Source organism: Egretta garzetta, unplaced genomic scaffold (assembly GCF_000687185.1).
Source record: "Egretta garzetta isolate BGI_Z169 unplaced genomic scaffold, ASM68718v1 scaffold314, whole genome shotgun sequence".
NCBI classification, from domain to species: Eukaryota; Metazoa; Chordata; class Aves; order Pelecaniformes; family Ardeidae; genus Egretta; species Egretta garzetta.
This window is the reverse complement of record NW_009259531.1, coordinates 677,773-696,254: the sequence shown is the minus strand read 5'-3', so window position 1 is coordinate 696,254 and position 18,482 is coordinate 677,773. Positions and strand designations below refer to the sequence as shown.

General features: G+C 38.7%; 1 protein-coding gene across 1 annotated transcript in view; it reads right to left on the bottom strand.

Moving 5' to 3' along the window:
* Positions 1 to 6,563: 6,563 nt before the first annotated feature.
* NKD1 (NKD inhibitor of WNT signaling pathway 1) overlaps positions 6,564 to 18,482 on the bottom strand; it is a 110,065-nt gene continuing 98,146 nt past the window's right edge. The window contains 5 exon segments of the mRNA XM_035893165.1: positions 6,564 to 7,138; positions 7,914 to 8,032; positions 12,861 to 12,869; positions 13,017 to 13,101; positions 14,136 to 14,283. Of these exon segments, the coding sequence (XP_035749058.1) occupies positions 6,564 to 7,138; positions 7,914 to 8,032; positions 12,861 to 12,869; positions 13,017 to 13,101; positions 14,136 to 14,283 (936 nt within the window).

The following is an 18,482-nucleotide window of genomic DNA, read 5'->3' as shown; positions in this document are numbered from 1 at the left end:
AACTAGAGTTACCAGTCCTGGTTGTTAACAACCTCAAGTGGCACTTTATGCATCTATCAACAGTCTTATCCTGTGAACAAGCAAGCGAAGCACTATAAACACCCACTCCAAAGTCACTTTCTATGTTTAAGCTAAAGCCCACAGAAAAAGACCGTTCACAAAACTCCGGTGAGAACAGACAAAATACAACCTCCAAACGCATGTTTTAATCTACAAAGTTTTATTTGTCTTTTTAAACTTGTAAACCATAAAAAGAGCTTATCAAATATCTGAAATTAGTACAAGAAAAAATGATGACTCATATAGCAAACTGCATTTGAAGGTCCAAATTCCAAGACATGCATGGGGCTCTTCTGGCTTCCATTTGTGAAGCTGAAGACAAATTTGGCCCAGTTTGTTTAGGTGGTTTATTAGAAAATTCACAAAGCCTCAATGTGCTACTCTTCGTGATAGAACAGAACGGGAAGGATTAAGTGCACGAATAAGCACTCAGCACCAGAAGGATCTGAACCCCATATCTCCATGCACAAAGTACAGGCTCACCACAGCAGTACATCTCTTAGCTGGTAGCAATGACAGGCTGCTTCGTCTATACGGACTAGGCACTCAAAGGAAGACACAAACCCCACTTCATAAGCATGTCATAAAAACCAGAAAGCACAGTGCACATATTTCCCAGTATGCCTGATATTGTTAATGTTTGCCCATTGCCAAATCTATGAAGCCCCTTAACATTTTGTCTTCAACATTCTTACAAAACTTCTGGAACTTCCTACTCTCAGACCCTGAAATACTAGGCTGAGACAACCGATAGGTCCAGTCTGTCACTTCTGGCAATACAAAGATTATACTTTGTGTCAGTAGATTTCACAGGCATAGTTAGTGCTTAGCGTTTAGAAAAATCAGGACAGATAGCGAAGCTTTGGGCAACATTTCACCAAGTTATGTGTGTTTGCAATCAAACAGAAAAAGAACTGATGCTACTATTCAAAACATGTTCTGAAGAATATTGAAAACATCTGTAGAAACACCTCTGCTTCTGAACATTTTCCCTCAGCTTGGACAGGGACTCGGGAAACCGGGGCATCATTTCTTATTCTGCCACAGGCCTAGTGGTGCTTATCTACAGCTTTCCTTCCCTGTGCCTCCTGAAGATTGACCTCTTCTAGAAGGCTTTCAAGCTTTCCCAGTGAAAAGCATTCTATGAACAACCATTGCTGTTTTATGAGCAATAAATGTACCATAAGAGATTCAAAAAAGTAATAGGAATATAATTCTCCATATAGTATTTTCCTGCCTCTTGTCTGTCTCCCCCCGCCCCTCTGTTGGACAATTCTGGGCTATCCCTACACTTCTCAAATCTTTCCATCCTTCCCTTGCCAGTCTTTCTTCACAGCTCTAACCCTCACAGTAATCCCTCACAGCTATTTTAAAACAAAGAAATTAGAAGACCTCATCCATATGATTTCTATCATTTTAGCTCAGTAGGATCGAATTATCTAGAATTACATAGAAATATAAAAGTAAATTAAACATCATTGAAAGCCTCATTATTTAATAACTATAATCCAAACTTCAAATAAGATGCAGTTCAATGTCTACTGAGTAATTTCAATATAGAGTTATTTGCTTTTCTACATCTGTTCCTTTTAGCCCATTCTGAGCACATTTTAAATGTACACAAGCCAAAAAAAAAATCCCAAAACAGCCCCTTCTAAGTCAAATCAACTGAACATCTGTCAAATGTGCAAAGAAAATAAATCATTATGTGATAAATTGAGGCTGGTTTTGCTGCTAAGTGCATTAGAAAAGAAATCTTCTTCCAGAAGCTATTTAGAAAACACATTAAGTTCAATTTTTATTTCATGGATTTTCAAACATGTTTCTGCTTGGTACATTTAAAAAAACAAAGTCTGACAACTAACAGGATGCTGAATATGACTTGGTTCCCAGCAAAACCATGAATAAGTCATGCTTGAAAACACATTTTCAGATCTTCATGAATTGCATCAAGGTAATTAAAGGTGAGACTTGATTAGCTGACACATTTCCAAACATGAACATTCTTGCCTGTACTCCAGGCAAAAATTATGGTGAATGTTTTTGCAAATTCTCTAGCATGCTGAATTTTTCTCAAGTATAATATAGGCCTCAAGGGACCTAACTTTCCTGTTAATTGGAATACAAATGAAATCTGTCATTCAGTAATTGAGGTACACAATGACATATGGAGAACAGTAAGTATTCATTACATCTGTATATTTATGTGGCAACTTGTAGACTGTTGAGCATACACAGTACTTATCCCTTTATAAAAGAACACCTCTGTCAGAATCCATCTTGTGCCATTCACTAACTTCTGCCAGAGGACACATATATATACACACACACACACACATATATATACACACACATACACCTTTAAGGTACTTCTCCGGCTATACTTTGCTGTTCTGTGCTTATGATGACTAGAGCAGGAAGGCAGTTACAGAGGGCATATATGTGGCTTTTTAATTTGGTGTGGCCTTAAGGGGTCAATATGCCAGGAGAACCTGAACTTCATCATCCAAAGGCAGAACTGGGTCTTAATTTCTAGCAGGGACTGAACGGCACGTGGATGTTTCGAAGATATTTGGAAGTGCCTTGAGGTCCTCCAATGACGTGAGTATAAAGTACACTATTTGCTGCTAATCTTAATTAACTTACCAGCTTGATCTCTGACAATAAAACTTCCATCTACTTCCAGCTACTACGAAACCATCAGCAGTAAGATGCATAAAAAATAAATACTGAAATCACTGTCTGCACATTATGTAGACTTCAAACCCACATTCCTGGAAAGAAATTACAGGCACCCTGAAGCCAGTGGGAATCTGGCAGTCTTGCCAGAGATTTCACTGGGAGACAGACTCTACTTTGCTATCCTTATCTTAGTTCCCTTTTTATAAGGTGATCATGAAGTTGTGCTAAAAGCTTAGTAATCCTTCTTTTCAAAAACCTGGCTTCCCCAAAATTCCAGCTGGTAGAGCTGAGCAAAATTTTTCAATTGACATTTTTTCAGCAAATATTGCAAATTTTGGGATTGGCTTAGTTTTGCTGAATTGCTTTGTGTAAAAACAGAAAAAGTAAGTGAAAAGGCTGGAGTTTCCATTTGAAATGACTTCACGCCACTCCATTTTACTTTTAAATAGTAATAATATACTCAACTCTCATTTTGTTTTTCTTGGAAATGAAATCTTTTGTCTAACCAGAAACTCATCTATTTTAAATTTCAATTCAGCCACAGTTTTGAGCAACTTAAAATTTTTTTTTTTTTTAAAAAGAAAGTTTTTAGAATTTATAACAAACTGAAAAATCAGTTACTCAACACAGGTCTAATAGTAGGGGACAAGAAGTTTAACTTTGAAACTTGATAGTTTAAATATAAAACCATAGCATACTTAGTCCATACCTTATGGCCTGATCGTGTTCCCAAAAATGTTAATGCAAGCTCTTTCATCAGTGGGATCTGCAAGCACTGACAGCAATTGCAATAAGCCCCTGAAATCCACAACAAGAAGAAGGAAATATACTTTCTGAACTAGTAAAACTTTAATTAACAGGGGGTTCTCTTGGCACAGTTTTTGCTGTTAAATAAATAAAGCATTTAGTCAAAACCATCTATAATTACTATACAAAATACTGAAAAGCAAACATTTTTAAAAGATACGGAAATTTAAGGTTCTGTGAAAAGAAACTGTGCTACATGTTATTCACACTTAATACACGTAACACAACTGTAACACAGTATTTAGATACTGTATATTCATACATGGCTAGTGTAGTTTTAGTATGGGGATGCCACGTTATTAAAGTGTGTATTTCACAGAATCTGAGCACGGTAGAATTTGTCTTTTGAATCTCCACACATTATGAACCAAACCAGATCAATGCAAGGCTGTGACCCATGGTCAGTTGTGTTACATTTCAGAGTTTGCTTGGCACAGCTGGTACTTCACACATCAATCAGATGGGATTTTGGTTTTGGTGCTGTTATCTTTTCCAGCAAAATATCTTTGGGTGAAAGAGCATTTAAGCCCCTTTGCTGCCCTTTCTCAGAAAAGCCCACAGTTCTGAAAGCACTCTAGTTTTCCAGAATGTTTTCTGGTTTTGAGCAACAACCTGCATTAAAAAAGGTGAGTAAGAAACAATTCCCACCTCCCAGTCTTTCTGGCATATGCTCTACTGAAAAGGGAACAGCTTTAATTACATCTTCCAAACAAATAGCATGGCATCCCTTCTTAGATGGAATGTACACTTGTGTGTTTGCATGCGGTATAATGTACGTCACTTGAATACATCAGACTTTGTTAACACTATAATATAAATAAGCTTATTCCTTCTACTAGACATATAAATGCCTTTTTTTTTTTTGCAGTCCATAATTATATATACATTGAAAAAGAATGATACACAAGCAGCAAAAAAGGCTTAGACTAGAACAACTCAGTGGTAACTAACCAAATTTGTGGCCTTTTCATATTTTCAATACAGAAAATTCTGCATATAAATATTTTTGGACTTTAGGAATTTTAAAAATAAACAGAACAGTATAGTTGTCACACAGATCAAACACATTTTTAAAACATTTTGTTAAATTTAACAGAACACGCTGTTGACAGCTAAATAAAATAAAATAAAATAAACCAGCTTTTTTAAAGAGGACAATAAGTCAAAAAAACTGCTGATCCAGGGAGACAAGAGATGGACCTAATTACCAGGAAGCAGTGATTCTATTCCTATTCCACAAGAAGGCAAGGCTTTCCACTGTTCTTTAAAAGTTGATGTCTCCATGTTCTTAGAAAGGACAACAGCCCTCTAAAACTGGTCAGCAGTAAGGTAATACTCCATTTTGGACTGATCAAAACTCTAGTCAGAAAAAAAATACCCTAATCATAAAGGGCTTATAACAATGTGGGATAGTTACATTTTACAATATATACTATAGACAAAATACCACAACATTTAAAATAATTAAAACCAAAAGCAAGTATGTTTATAGAACAATTATGTTTTTATGTGAGGAGTTCTCTAATGTTCCAAAAAGCAGTGTAGGTGTTTTTCAGTCACTTCCTACCTGCAAAATGGTGAACTGTACAAAACCCAACTGAATGTATTATAAATCTGGGCCCCACAGAAAGTAAAACTTGAAGGTACTGACCCTTTTTTTCACTTTTCCAATTTGCTTTTGACCTTCAAATTTCTCAGCAGCCAGTAAGGTCTTGTGAATATAGTCTCATTCTCCTTCATGGAATGGAAGCCCTTTGATACAGAAAAAGTAGAAGAGGCCAGAATGATTGTGAATGATATTTTTTTACATGTTGAATTGTCTCTAGAATGGGAGAAGCACAAATTGGTATGTGCTGGGGAAATTTAAATTGGAGGCACCTAAGAAAATGCCATGGCATACGTTTCTAAAAAGTCACTGTTGTGGAAAAAAAAATCATAATGTCAATATTCAAACCACAGATTTCTAAAACACAACAAAATGTACCTGAGAGTGTGCATATTTATATATATATATATTTATATTTATATTTTATATATATTTGCCAACATTTAAAGTGAGAAAGTATATTTTCCTCAATTCTTTCTCAAAACGAAGAACTGTGGATTTAAACAAAACAAACCCCCCTAACAACCCCCCTCCTTCTCACCCCCCCCCATGAATGATACTTATGGCCCAAGCAGTAAAGTCTAGTGATGTTTTTGAAAACCCCATTTCACATCCTCCTCTTTTCAGATGGTTACCCCAAACAGAATGGAGCATAAGCAAGAGAAAAACCAAAAATAAAAGAAGTATATTTAAATATTACCCAGTATATAACAGACTGTACTTGTGTCAGTGAAGAATCTCCAAGAAAATAAAGTGTAAGTCGTACAAATGTAGCTCTGTTGACAAGTATAGCTAATATTTCCTTGTAATTATTAAGATAGTTTGAAAGGATGTGAACACAAACAGGCTACATGAATGCAGTATATTAAAATCCCCCCCCCATAGCACATTACAATCAATAAAAAGAAAATAAAATCTGAATAATACTAGAGGTAGCAGCTGTTTGTATTTTCTGTTATTCTGAGTATCTCTGGAGTCCAACCCTTTGAACATTGCTCCCCTGATAAAAGGCTTGTGTGCGATCAGCCGACATACAGCAGAGTGGTAAGCTAGATGTCTGCAATAGTGTTTGAAGTATCATCTTTCCTACTACAGTGGAAGTAGTACTTGTAAAGAAGTGCGTTGACGACCTGTATTAAATCACAGCTCAAAAAGCTATGGCTGTTTGCTGGTTTACAAGCCACTTTAAAAAAACCCAAAATCCACAAGGTGTTTAAGTAAGCTATGCAGAGTTCCACAACATATAAATAGGGTAAGTTTCAAGAGTTCCATATAACCTCTAAAATATACGCTAGCTGAATATTAATGGAGTAACAATAGTAATCATAATAATGCCTTAGTTCTGGTATCACAAGGACGCATTTCCTTCATATGGGATGATTCTTGGAGGATGTTGATGGGATCTCTTCTATGTCTGGTAGAAGTGATGGTAGTGGTGGTGGTGCTCATGGTGGTGGTGGTGTTCGTGTCTTTGTATCATTTGTCCAACTTGGCCTTCATATAAAATGACTGTGGGCAGGTCTCTCACATGTTCCTTTTCCACAACTGTCCCTGGAGACTGGAAGGTTTTGCACATTTGGTGATTCTCTTTCGCCCTCTGCTTATGCTTCTTGTGAACCTGTTGAGATTGCAAGGGGAGGTAAGGAAGATTCTGGCCCACCCGTGCACTTGGGGAAGCCATTGGCATGGGTGCCCCTTGAAAAGGTTTATTTCTTACTGCCCTTCCAGGAGGCACAGGAGCAACGTTTTTGCCCTGGGCCTTGGGAGACCTCACAAAGTGCTTGTTTGAGTCCTGGTTCCGGAGCCTCTGTTGGATTTCTGCAATCTTGGCATATGAACTCTCAGCTAGATTGATGTGGCTCGGATCCACCACTTGAGATTTCCTATGGTGAGCATGAAAGGTTTCAGGTTCATGAGAACGGGATCTAGTCTGATTCACAACTCTGCTAGGTGGGTCATGTTTTTGAGCTGCTGGAGGAGATCCTAGGAAATAACAAGATAAGTTACTCATCTAGTATTTCAAAGTTTTAATTAGTAGCATGCAGTTGGCAGGGATAGCATTATTCGTCAGAGTGAATTTTTCCTAAGGAAGTGGATGCAATTATAGCTGTCTGGTTTGATTACATTTAATAATTCTGACTAGTAAATAATACACACACACGAATATACACACATATAGAGAGAGAGTGCGTGTGTGTGCGTGCGCATGCATATAAAAGTCTTTACATTACCTTGTCTTGGTCATCATCAATCTGAAATTCACCAAAACAACTGTGAGTGGAATAGTAAAATCTTGGCAGAGGACAGGGGAAGGGAGGAAATCCAAATCCTTTTAATTTGGGGACAGAAGCCAAAATTCGAGGTATGAACCCAGATTCTCCAGTGTTTGGGTCAGTAATGAGTACAAAATATGTGCTGCTATCATCTTGGGAAAGGAGATCCAACATCCAAAAAAAATCAGTCCTCGCCTCACCCATAGACTAAACTTAATAATTTAGATGTAAAGATTGTTCTCCTAGGCTCACCTCCAAGTTTAGCTACACAAACAAGTGCTTCAAAGCAGGATTGCAGCACATTAGCCACTCCATTGTGATACAACCTTCACCAGTAATTATCTTGTAGTATTCACAGAATCCTATTCCTTCCAGTAAGCCACTACAGACAAATCACACAGGCTCACAATTCACTGCCCCTGATGTGAAACATGCAACTGAAGAAAGAAAAGATAAAAAGGTTGCAACATAAATTACCAAATTACCTGGCCCAAACTTGGATGTGTAGTTTTCTATTCCTGCAAGATCCAAATAGTGGTTTCTCCTTTCAATGTTCTCATCAACACAATGACGATAGCACCCACTTTGCTCTGGATTGTTCTCACTCTGTAGCAGGAAGAAAAATTACAATTCAGCAGAACTTCTTTAAAGTTGTTATCACCATCTGCAAACCAACAACTAATGGCCCCTTTGAAGTGACAGGAGTTGTTCGCAAAGAAACAACAAACGCTTGAAATTCTGGATGACCGGATTTGCTAAGTCGATAGGCCTGAACTGACTGTTCTTTCCCCTCACATAAATCGACCCCGATGTTGCAAAGCAAAGAAGGCTTTCAAATTGCATCACACATGCAAAAACAAATAAAAATGCTCCTAGGGTTTATGACATTCTGTCTTAGGGCCAAACCATTCAATTGATTCTCTAATTTGGACATGCCAAAGAAAACCTGCTGTTTGATTCATGACTGCTCCCACCGCTATCATGAAGTGCTGGGGTAAGCCTCATGTCAGATAAACATTCATGTGTATCTGCTTCAGAAAGACAGGCAACAGCACAGGTGTAGTAACTAGAGAAAGCCCCAAAGAGGTGTTGGTAGGATACCCAGAGATAACCGCCGCTTTCCAAAATACAATTAATAAGGTCAGATCAGCCGCTGGCTTCAGAATCTCAACTCCTTTTCCTGCTCTGCTCAGCTTTGCAATTTTATTTATAGCAGAACTATTTCCTGAGAATGAATATCTGAAATACCATTCATTTATGAGGCAGAAAAAAAATCAGGCAGAGGTTTACAGTATTGTAGCCCATAATGCCAAACAATTTAATTCAGCAATTTAAATGGATGTCTGCAGGTATGAACAATATTTTTAATACAACAAACAGGATAAGCAGAAAACTCTTGATTAAGTCACTGCCTGTCATTCAGATAGTTCAGTTTCCAAGACCACAAGATAGGCTTTCTTTTGCTCTGTGTGACTGCACTGATGTCAACCTAAGACCAGAGTGTGGCCTTGTATTCTACACCAGTTGTTAAATATGGGCCCTGTACTGTATGGTGGCCAGTACTCCGCTTTTAGTCTATTAACACATTTCCAGGTTTCCAGAGGCTGCTGATCCCATAGAGCTTTGGCACAAACTGCTTTCCTGGTCTAGGGTAGTACTGTTCAGGGACATTACAGAACTGAGTCCCCCATGTCTCTGTCAGACACAGGTCTACAGTTTCTTTGATAAAAGTCGCAAGACTTGACCTACCTGGAAGATCATTTTTGCTCTACTTTGATAGAGGTAGAGTCTCCTGAATGGAGGAGAGTCTGCCTGGAAAGCAGGTAAGCTTTAAAGACTCTGTCTGCTTTGAACTCCAGAAGTGACACAGGGTACTGTCATCAAAAAAAGAGGGAATGTCCAGATATTCTTTATTTTTTTGGATACATAGCCAACTCGGTACCCTTCCTGCCTCAGACACACCTTTGCAGGTTGTTACACTTTAGCAGGTCAACATAAAAGATCTCTGGGGCTAGAACCTGGCTAAGTGAAGTTGCCAGGCATGAATTGCCTATGGAAACCATTGGGACTTGCACACATGTGCTGAAGACAATGCACAGTTAACCCAGAAAAAACATCACTGGGTTTGATCCAACATAATTAAGCAAGCACTGTCTGTTGAAAACTAAGTTAACTGGGAACCTGTTTTTTTGTTACTGTAATAAATCCATCTCTCATCAAGACAGTGAAGAAAAACTACGCCAGTACTGCCACGGCCCTACATTCTAATAGCTTTCTTACGTGCACAATGACGTTCAACAATATTCATGCAAATATACTCAGTGAAGCAATTATATACTGATGAGAGATGTGCTCCACTGTCAAAGAGAACTTTACTTCTGAGAACTGAAGCGTCTGGCATCCAGCCTCACAATGCTCTCCTGCATACACATGGGAAGACACAGGCATGCATTAACCATGCATCAAGCACAGTGTGTAAAAATATAAAGTGTTGTTACTGTTTTTTAGTTTGGTTTTGGTTTGTTTTTAATAAAAAAAGGCATCTGCTTAAGTGTTTGTGGAGTGTATGAAAGCCCTTTCTAAAATTCCCACACTGGAGTGTCATCCTGACAGTAATAAGCACACAGCGATACAGTAGGTAAGGGGAATAGAGCAGTGGCAGAGCACAGGGTAGAAAAATGCAAAGACATTTCCTGAAAGCTATGCTCACTGATAACACAGAGTTTAAAACTAGTCAGGGAGAAATCACTTCAGCAGTAAAGAACGAGAGAGTGAGAATGTGTATCTGTGGGTAAAAGGAAGAGGCTGATGTGCATCTTATTTTCCCTGTTGCACTACTTGAAATATAAATTAGAATGGCACGAAGATACCCAATACACAAAGTTGCCTGCCAGTGCTCTTCCACCATCCACTTTGTACCGCACAAGCCAGGCAAGCGAGCTATGAATCTAGCTACTTGATCTTGATACCTGTATTAGCCCTACAGGTGAAAACTCCTGCCTGTAGCTTCCAGCAGATGAAAAATCTAACCCATCCATCTCCCACCTTCAGGATAAAAACTTTTCTATCCATTTTATCTTGAATATTAATCACATCTTGCCTAGAATTCCTAAGTGACTGAATTTGTGAAATGTGTGCCCTTCTTACAAGTCCTCATTGCTGCTTTCAAAGGGGAAGCCTCTGCATTAACGTTGTGAGATTCTGATATGAGCCTCAGGGAGCTTTCCCAAGGGTTAGCAGTTTGGCCAGAATACACAAACATCCCTGCAACATACACAGTGTGAACAGGACATTCTTTGTCCTGTCCACATTTAATGAGATGCAGAAAAAAGTGGAGATGCTGACAGTTGTCTGATGCTGATCTGATCAGCTCAAGATACAGATTTGTTCTGTCTCGGAAGCCTCTAACCAAAGGGATGAGAAGGACAAATGCAGCAGAGCCAAGATTCCACCCCAACATTTGATGCCTCTGTGACTGTGGATTTCAGTGGAAATGGCTGCTCTTCATAAAACCACTACATTTGCAAAACCAGGACTTTAAGGGGGATGGGAGGGGGACTTCAAACTGAAAGGGAATTTTTGCAATAGATTATCAAACAAAAATAGTTGCTTAAATTCACACGGGGCAAACCTTTGCTAATGGGCAGAGGGAATCTGAATACCACATCTAGGCCAGCAAGCAAAACCACGGAGTATTCTTTAGTTCACAGAAGATTTTCTACAGAGTTACTATCAGAAGAATTCATTTTAGTCTTCTTTTAATCTGAAATTTGATTGTACTGGGATTTACTCACTGGGATAACTCACTAGCTTTTTTACTCTATCCAAAAAAGGGAGGCACTGTTTTGTTGTCATTTTTAATAAGACTGAATGCTCCTTCTCCTGATAAATTTATTATGTATTTGGACAAATATTCCTAAATCCAAGGAAAGCCAAAAGTGGATTTTTATTTTTTTGAAATTTGCAGCTGAAGAAACAAATGCAACTAAGGATTCAATGTCATTACTGCAGCATTTCAGCAAACACTTCTGCCTTAGTGTGAAACATAAAATCCTGAAACAGATCAAACCTATACACCAAGACGACTGGTTTGGAGCAACTGATGTACATTAAAATGCATCAAAATTATCTGCTTTTGATTTGTTTTTCTATCCATTAAAATACCAAATTCAGAAAAGGAATAGCACACCTACATGTGACTAAGAGAGTAACTTTTTTCTTAGCTGTAAAAAATTTTAATACTTGAAAAATACATTGCAAATCATTATCACATACTCTGAAGTTCAGTGCAGGGAATATCTATCAGGTATGTAGAACTCATGATAACAGGGTAGTTACACATGGTTGCATATTTTCAGAGGAAAAAGCCCTGTTCCAGACTGGCATTCAAAATAATATTGTACATTCTGTTAGGGAAGAATTAAAAACCTTTTTTTATCTAATCTGTAGATGCTTGCAAGTGTACCTGCAGCTTTTCATAAAAGAAATCACTGTGCTTGTGCTTTATTGGAAATGGATGTGCTCTGAGTCACACAGGCTGGAATCCATTGAAAGACAACAGAAAGGTATTTTTTCATGTGGTGAAATGTATCCTGAAACTTATTTTAAAAAAAGAAAAAAGATTAATTAAATTATCCCAGTTTTCCTGCAAGACTACATTAAATATATTGGTTCTAAGCAAGCATGCTCATTCCTATATGGGTATTATCTAATTACTAATTCTGTAAGGGAGAAGTTGACCTAAAGCTGATGTGGCAGCGGGGAAGCGTGGTTTCCAGCAGGTGGGAGGCAGCAGAGAGGGCCACTCCACTAAGTCACTGTGAGGTAAGAAAGAGGTGAATTTACTTCTCCTACCAAATGTACCAACACACTTTGTAAGTGGAGTTGAGCCACCCCACAGCTGCTATAAGCCAGGATCATCTCAGCAGAATGGAGCATGGAGCCGGCAGTGTGCTGGGAGCTCTTGCTTGTCTCTTACTCTGTAAGACATAGCCTATGCACCCCTCTTGCTGTAAAGCTGATTGTCTGCTGCTCTGTTGTGAGCTCCCTTCTTTCCTCCTCCTGCTTGGAACTGTATCAAGTGCCAGCTCAAAGCTGCTTCCTTTAGGAGTAAAGGTGGTAAGGAGAAGCAGCTCTGGTTATGACCTGGTAAACAAGATTGACTTAAAGCTTGGAGCTAAGTGAGTTGACCAGTGAAAAAGATGGGCTGGAAGGAGGACAGAGAAAGGCAGGAGCTGGCCTCTATGAGGATGGAAAGGGTTTAGGACACTTTTAGCCAAAAGGCTGTGCTATAAACTCCACTAGTAGGCACAATATTTGCAGATGGCATCTAAAAAGACACTGCGTGCCCTCCAAAGAGCCAACAGAAATAGAAAATTTGAGTAATGGGTGCTACAGATTTCCTTTTTTGTTTTAATATACAAAGTATCCACCCATGGAATCTGCTGACAGTTCCAGAGTGAAAAATCCCGTAATTCCTCTATTTTAACGTCATTTTTAAAAATAAAGCAATCAAGCAAGATATCAGTGGTTGAGGTTTCCTCAGAGGTACCCAGTGCCTGTCAAGGGGCAGGGTTCTTTCCCCTTACCTGAGGGAAGACCGCTGCTTCTTCTCAGAGCATCTTACTTCTTCATTAGCTTTGCTTTCAGCTCTATGCCTGGCACTCTGCAAATCTGCCAACAAGAGAAAGTACATTATTCTCACATTACTGTCCTTGCTGATCAGCATAACTAACATGCTACATTGCAAAAACATTTTTTCTTGTCTGTAGATCAAGATGTAACGTATCATTTCGTGTAACCTTCTCAAAAATGTTTTTGTCTGTACAATAGATTTTAGGCAGACATAACCTTGACTGCAGGACATTAGTCAGGGTTACGCTGCAAGCCATGCGGCAGGTTAAACGGAGCCACATTCACACTGATATACTTGTCCCTCAGGAGGGCTCACCAGTTTGGAGCTCGATGCTGTACTAACGCCTCACATAGGTCCCCAGCAGTGCGAATTTGCTTATGTCTGCACTTGACTGAGTGGATGCAAGTACTGAGGTAACAAGGCTCTCCTTTTGGATAAGGTGCCCGTGTTTTCTACTGAAGTATTACTTAAGTATTTTAATTTAGTAATGCTTTATCTACTGAAGTAATTATGCTGATACAACTATTATTAGAGTGAATATAAGGTGACTAAGCCATCAGAGTATAAGCTATTTCATAATGGCAGAGTGCCAGTACAGAAAAATGTGCAATTTTTACATGTAGATTCATAAAGGTTACTTATGCTTAATTGTTTCTTCATATCCAGCAGCAGTGATAGCTATGCACTTGCAAATACCACTTCATACCACTACACCTGCTTCCACACACACTGAGTGCTGGAATATCAGCAGAGTTAAGGTGGTACAAGTTGAAAAGGCCTTAAATCTGTCTTGCAGTACACAAAGACAACTACAAGACGTATGGGTTGTTGCTGCTGCCAAGAGGAAACAAAGAATCAGGAGAGGGAACCCTAATTTGCTTAAGAGACACTGAAAGGAGAGTAGACAATTTTGTATCAGAGATCTTAAAAAGGTTCGTGGGGTTTAAAATACCCACATAACTATTTTCCTTTAAGTATATATTTATTTCTATTAACAAAATACAAAGATGGCTTTTTAAGGGATTCTTGAAGTTCTTTGTATTTTTTCCAATAGCTGATTGCACATCCTTACCAGTATGGTTTAACAAGATACCCTTTTTCTTCTGGCTGCCATCTGGTGCCACAGTAAGTTTCACTCGTAGAGTTTTGCTGGAACTAGGAGAATGGTTTACTGATGCATCAACTACCTCATAGATGGTATGAAGCAAGCTGGTAATATCCTATAGTTGGGTTGAAACACAAAAAGACACACTACTGTGAAAATTGTATGAAACCTACAGCTTTGATACTTATAAGTATTTCAGACTTGGGACTATTCAATGCTGAAATATCCTCAGAAGACACTGAATTTAAAAGAGCTGAATTTGCACAGCACCTTACAAGAAAGGAACCATTTCTCTCTTCTGTTAACCCCTATTTTTTCTCATACAGACTGTAATACAGCTCACAGACACAGAAGAGAACGACTTAAGTAGATCCATATTCTTCTTCATCAAATGGTGTAAGATTTATGAAATGGGGCAAACCAGATCAAAACAATAATAAAAGCACAAGGCATTCAAGCTTCCCAAACTGTGAATCGGCAAAATTGTGTTCTGCCTTTTCTTTTCTTTGGCTTCAGCAGAACCCAGGGATAACCACTCACACTGCACTAAAAACTTGAGTTCACATGACCAGAACAAATACAGCAATTGAAGAAAATCTCGGACATTACAGCCATACTACTTCTTGGGTTTTTTTCTTAGGATAGTTAAATGTTTGAATATATAGAGGAAAACCAGTAAGAGAAGTTGCAGAACTGTAAACCTCAGGTTTGGAAATAAATGATGCCCAAATGTCACTCTACCATATGTGTATTGGGGTCTAGCTTATTTTGCAAAATTCAAACCAGTTCTAAACTTATATTTTTGAACAGCAGAGATTATCCAGTCAGGCCTATTACAGAACATTCCTCACACATCCCTTTGAAGGCAATGGGATGTGAACAAATGTTTATATGTCTGGCTATATCAGAAGGAACACTAGCTAATTTTAATAAGCCAATTGTTTCAAACAGGAGAAACACTGTTTAGTAGCTGTTGATGGTCAAAGGTCTCTCAAGTTGATCTAACCTTGCCAGGCTCAAGTTGGGTACTACCTTAAATTGCCAGGATGAAAAGGAGATCTCTTGGCTCGCTGCTTTTCCCCAAAGGGATTTCACTAAAATTGATCTTGGGCACCAACCTAGGGCCAAAACATAGGGATCATTGCAGGCTATAAAGATCCCATTCGTTGTATACCTGAGAATTTATCCATGCTGGTCTTCCTATTGCCTAGTACCTAAGCTCTTTCCAGAAGCATCCAAGCACAAAGGAACCAGCTCAGTCATCCTTTGTTAAGTATAACTGGTTCTGAGGATTAAGAGTCAGGTCTATAAAAATTCAAAACCTCCACAATTTTTCCTTTTCCCAGGGGTCATGCCCATAACAACGGCAGCTTGAAGTTTAGCATGCCCTAATGGGTCCCAGCACTTCAGTAGTCAATATACCGCACAATCCTCACTACCTAACAAGCTTTAAAGGTGACAAAGAAATACTAATTTTTACTCCCACAGAATTTAGGGAAATACTGACCTTATGGCCAGGACAATGATTTTACAGTAGGTGATTTTCCAGCTCAATAGGCAGAATGAATAACTAAATCCTAAAGGGTCCATACTTTGTCTTAACATGTACCCTCTCTGCACTCAGTGGAATTTCTCCAGACTTGTGAGTTCAAGACAACATATTCATAAAAAGAGAGCAGAATTTGCAGTCTCTCTTTTATTTCCCCAGTGACATATTTTTTCTACCATTGCCACAGGAGTCTCTCTATATGGGCTGTTACTACCATGCCAGTAGCCGCTTTCCATACTCTTGACAAGAGCCACCGTCTAAAGCTTGACTGCTCAGTGACAATCTGGTGGACGCCTCACAGCTCTTTAACACATCTCACCTCTCACACTTCCACTATAATTTGAAACCTAGCCAGACGACCTCTAAATAGACACAGCCACATCTGACAGCCAGCTTGGAGGGCTGAATTTTATTTCACCTATGAGAAAAAGCCAACCAAGCAAGAACATAGACAGACAAAACACATCTGTTGGTTTATACACCCTCCATAAATTATGTTTTAAGAGCCTTGTGCTATAATCCTACACCTTGATAAGCCAAACCTTCCCCTTCAGCAGAATACTTAAGCACCATATTTATTCTCAAGAAGCCTTCATACACTCAGCACATTGGTGAACAGAGCCTGTTGCGTACACTCCTTAACAAGTGTTTGTTAGCCAACATGGAATCTTTCCACACCAGGCTACTATCAAGAGGTTATTATCAACTCTTTCATTCACAATAATCTATCCTCCTTCCTTTTTTCAGCTACGCCAGATGTTTGTACAAGCTGATAATCTAGTCTATTTTAACTTCAATAAGCAAAGACAAAAAATCTTTACTCCCATTGTCCTGCTACATGATTTTTTTCCTATGATGAGGTCTAACTTGCTAACTGGCATACAATTTGCCCCTTGTGTTCTGTGAGGGTCTTTCTCAACAAGCCGCTTGACCCAGCAGTTTAAAAAGTAGTCCCAAATGCTGTTAAGGAAGGCCAGCGTTTGTGTGACACATACTTGGCAAGTCAGAAATATGTACACGCACATATTGCATCAGAACAATTTACATCTCTCAGCCAAACAGGCCCGAATTAACCCAAATTAATGTCCAGGCTCCAAACAGTTGAAGAGGCTGCACAGAGGCACCAGGACACCTTGTGGCCTTACACTCTGCTGCCTATGTATTTCATTACATGTTTAATACCCATCTTCCTCCACAACAGTCTGAACTGCTTTGCATTCTGGCACTGAATGAACGTGGTCGTTAGACTGGATATATACCAAGATCGAGGTTAGTGATATCCATAAGTAACCGCTTAATGCTTATGCTGATCTTTTAAATACCGACAACAACATTTTTATTATAGGGTTCATTTACTTGTGGTCCTAATTTGGGGTTGGAAGTTCTAGCAAACTGACAGTTCTGATTTGGTCATACAAGTCTGCTTGGGTCATTCGCTACTCTGTCATCTACCACGGTCCTGGCCGAGCAGGTACCAGCCACAAGGCAGCCTGAAACTTCTGTTGCCTTCCAGTTATTGCTTCACAATTATAAAATACAAATTCCTGAGGCAGTGATCTGGTAGGAATGGTCTTCGTCAACGAGTTTTGAACGGTGACTAAAACCACCTTCTCACAGCCCTTTTTTGGCAGCTAATATGGTAATGGCTTCTTGTCAAATTAGTAGCACAAGACCATTAAAATATATGTTACAAAATTTGTATTTTATAGTTATGTCTATATTTACTCCCAAAAGAATTTTCATCTTCCAGTAGCCTGCCAGGAGACTGAGGCAATTTATGTTCCCCTTGAAAGCTGTCCCACTGAACATTAAATGGATTTAAGTTCCTTAAAGAACTGCCTAAAACCAATGAGACGGCTTTACCTTCTACACACCAGGTTGTGCATTTCACTGTCCTCAAGAAATTTAGCGTCAAAGATCAAGAATAAAAGCTAGTTAAGTTTTCCTCTCTTCTGGTACACCAACCAGCATGTCTCAGACACCACCTACCAAGGAACCCAACTTTTCTGCACAAGGGATTACAACTTTTACTGGTCACATGATTTTGCAACTGCTTTGCTTAAGATTGCTCGGCACAAAAAGTTTCATCCTGCATTTCTCAAATTTCCTCCCATTTTACACAAAAAATAAACAAGAACAGATTTTTCAGTGTTCCCCATTTTTTCCAAAAATATGATTTGGTTGTCTTTTTTACTGAAATGTACAATTAAACCACTTCTAGTTAAAAATCATTGTGGATTTTTAAATTAGTATATTAAATGGGTAAAGAGAAATAAGAACTAAAAAAAAAAAAAAAGATTTCTGTCCTTTACAGTTAAACTGATTGTATTTAGAGAGGAATTAGGCTGCATGAATTTATCTAACTTCTGAAGGGCTTCTAGTGTGCAGCATTTCTGCTGGGATAGCTAGTTTAATCAAGTAAGAAAACTGAAACTATGGTATTTTTCATCAAAGAGGAAAACAAATGCTTGCTGGGTAGTATCCAAACAGCCAGCACATGCCATACCCAGATTTATTTGCGTCTTGCTTATTGAACACTACAGTTGGTTTTTCCAGGGTTGAAGGATTTAACAGTGTTAGTCTCTACATTTTTCAAATCACATTTTATCAAGCAGCTAATACAACCAAGTATGTTAAAAAGAGCAACTTTAATAGATTGCTAGAAATACTTGCATTAGAAATACTAAAAAGCAAACAGTTAAGGCCACACATGTATGCTGCACTCACACACGTGTCTGCAGAATACTTTACTGATCTCCAGTAGG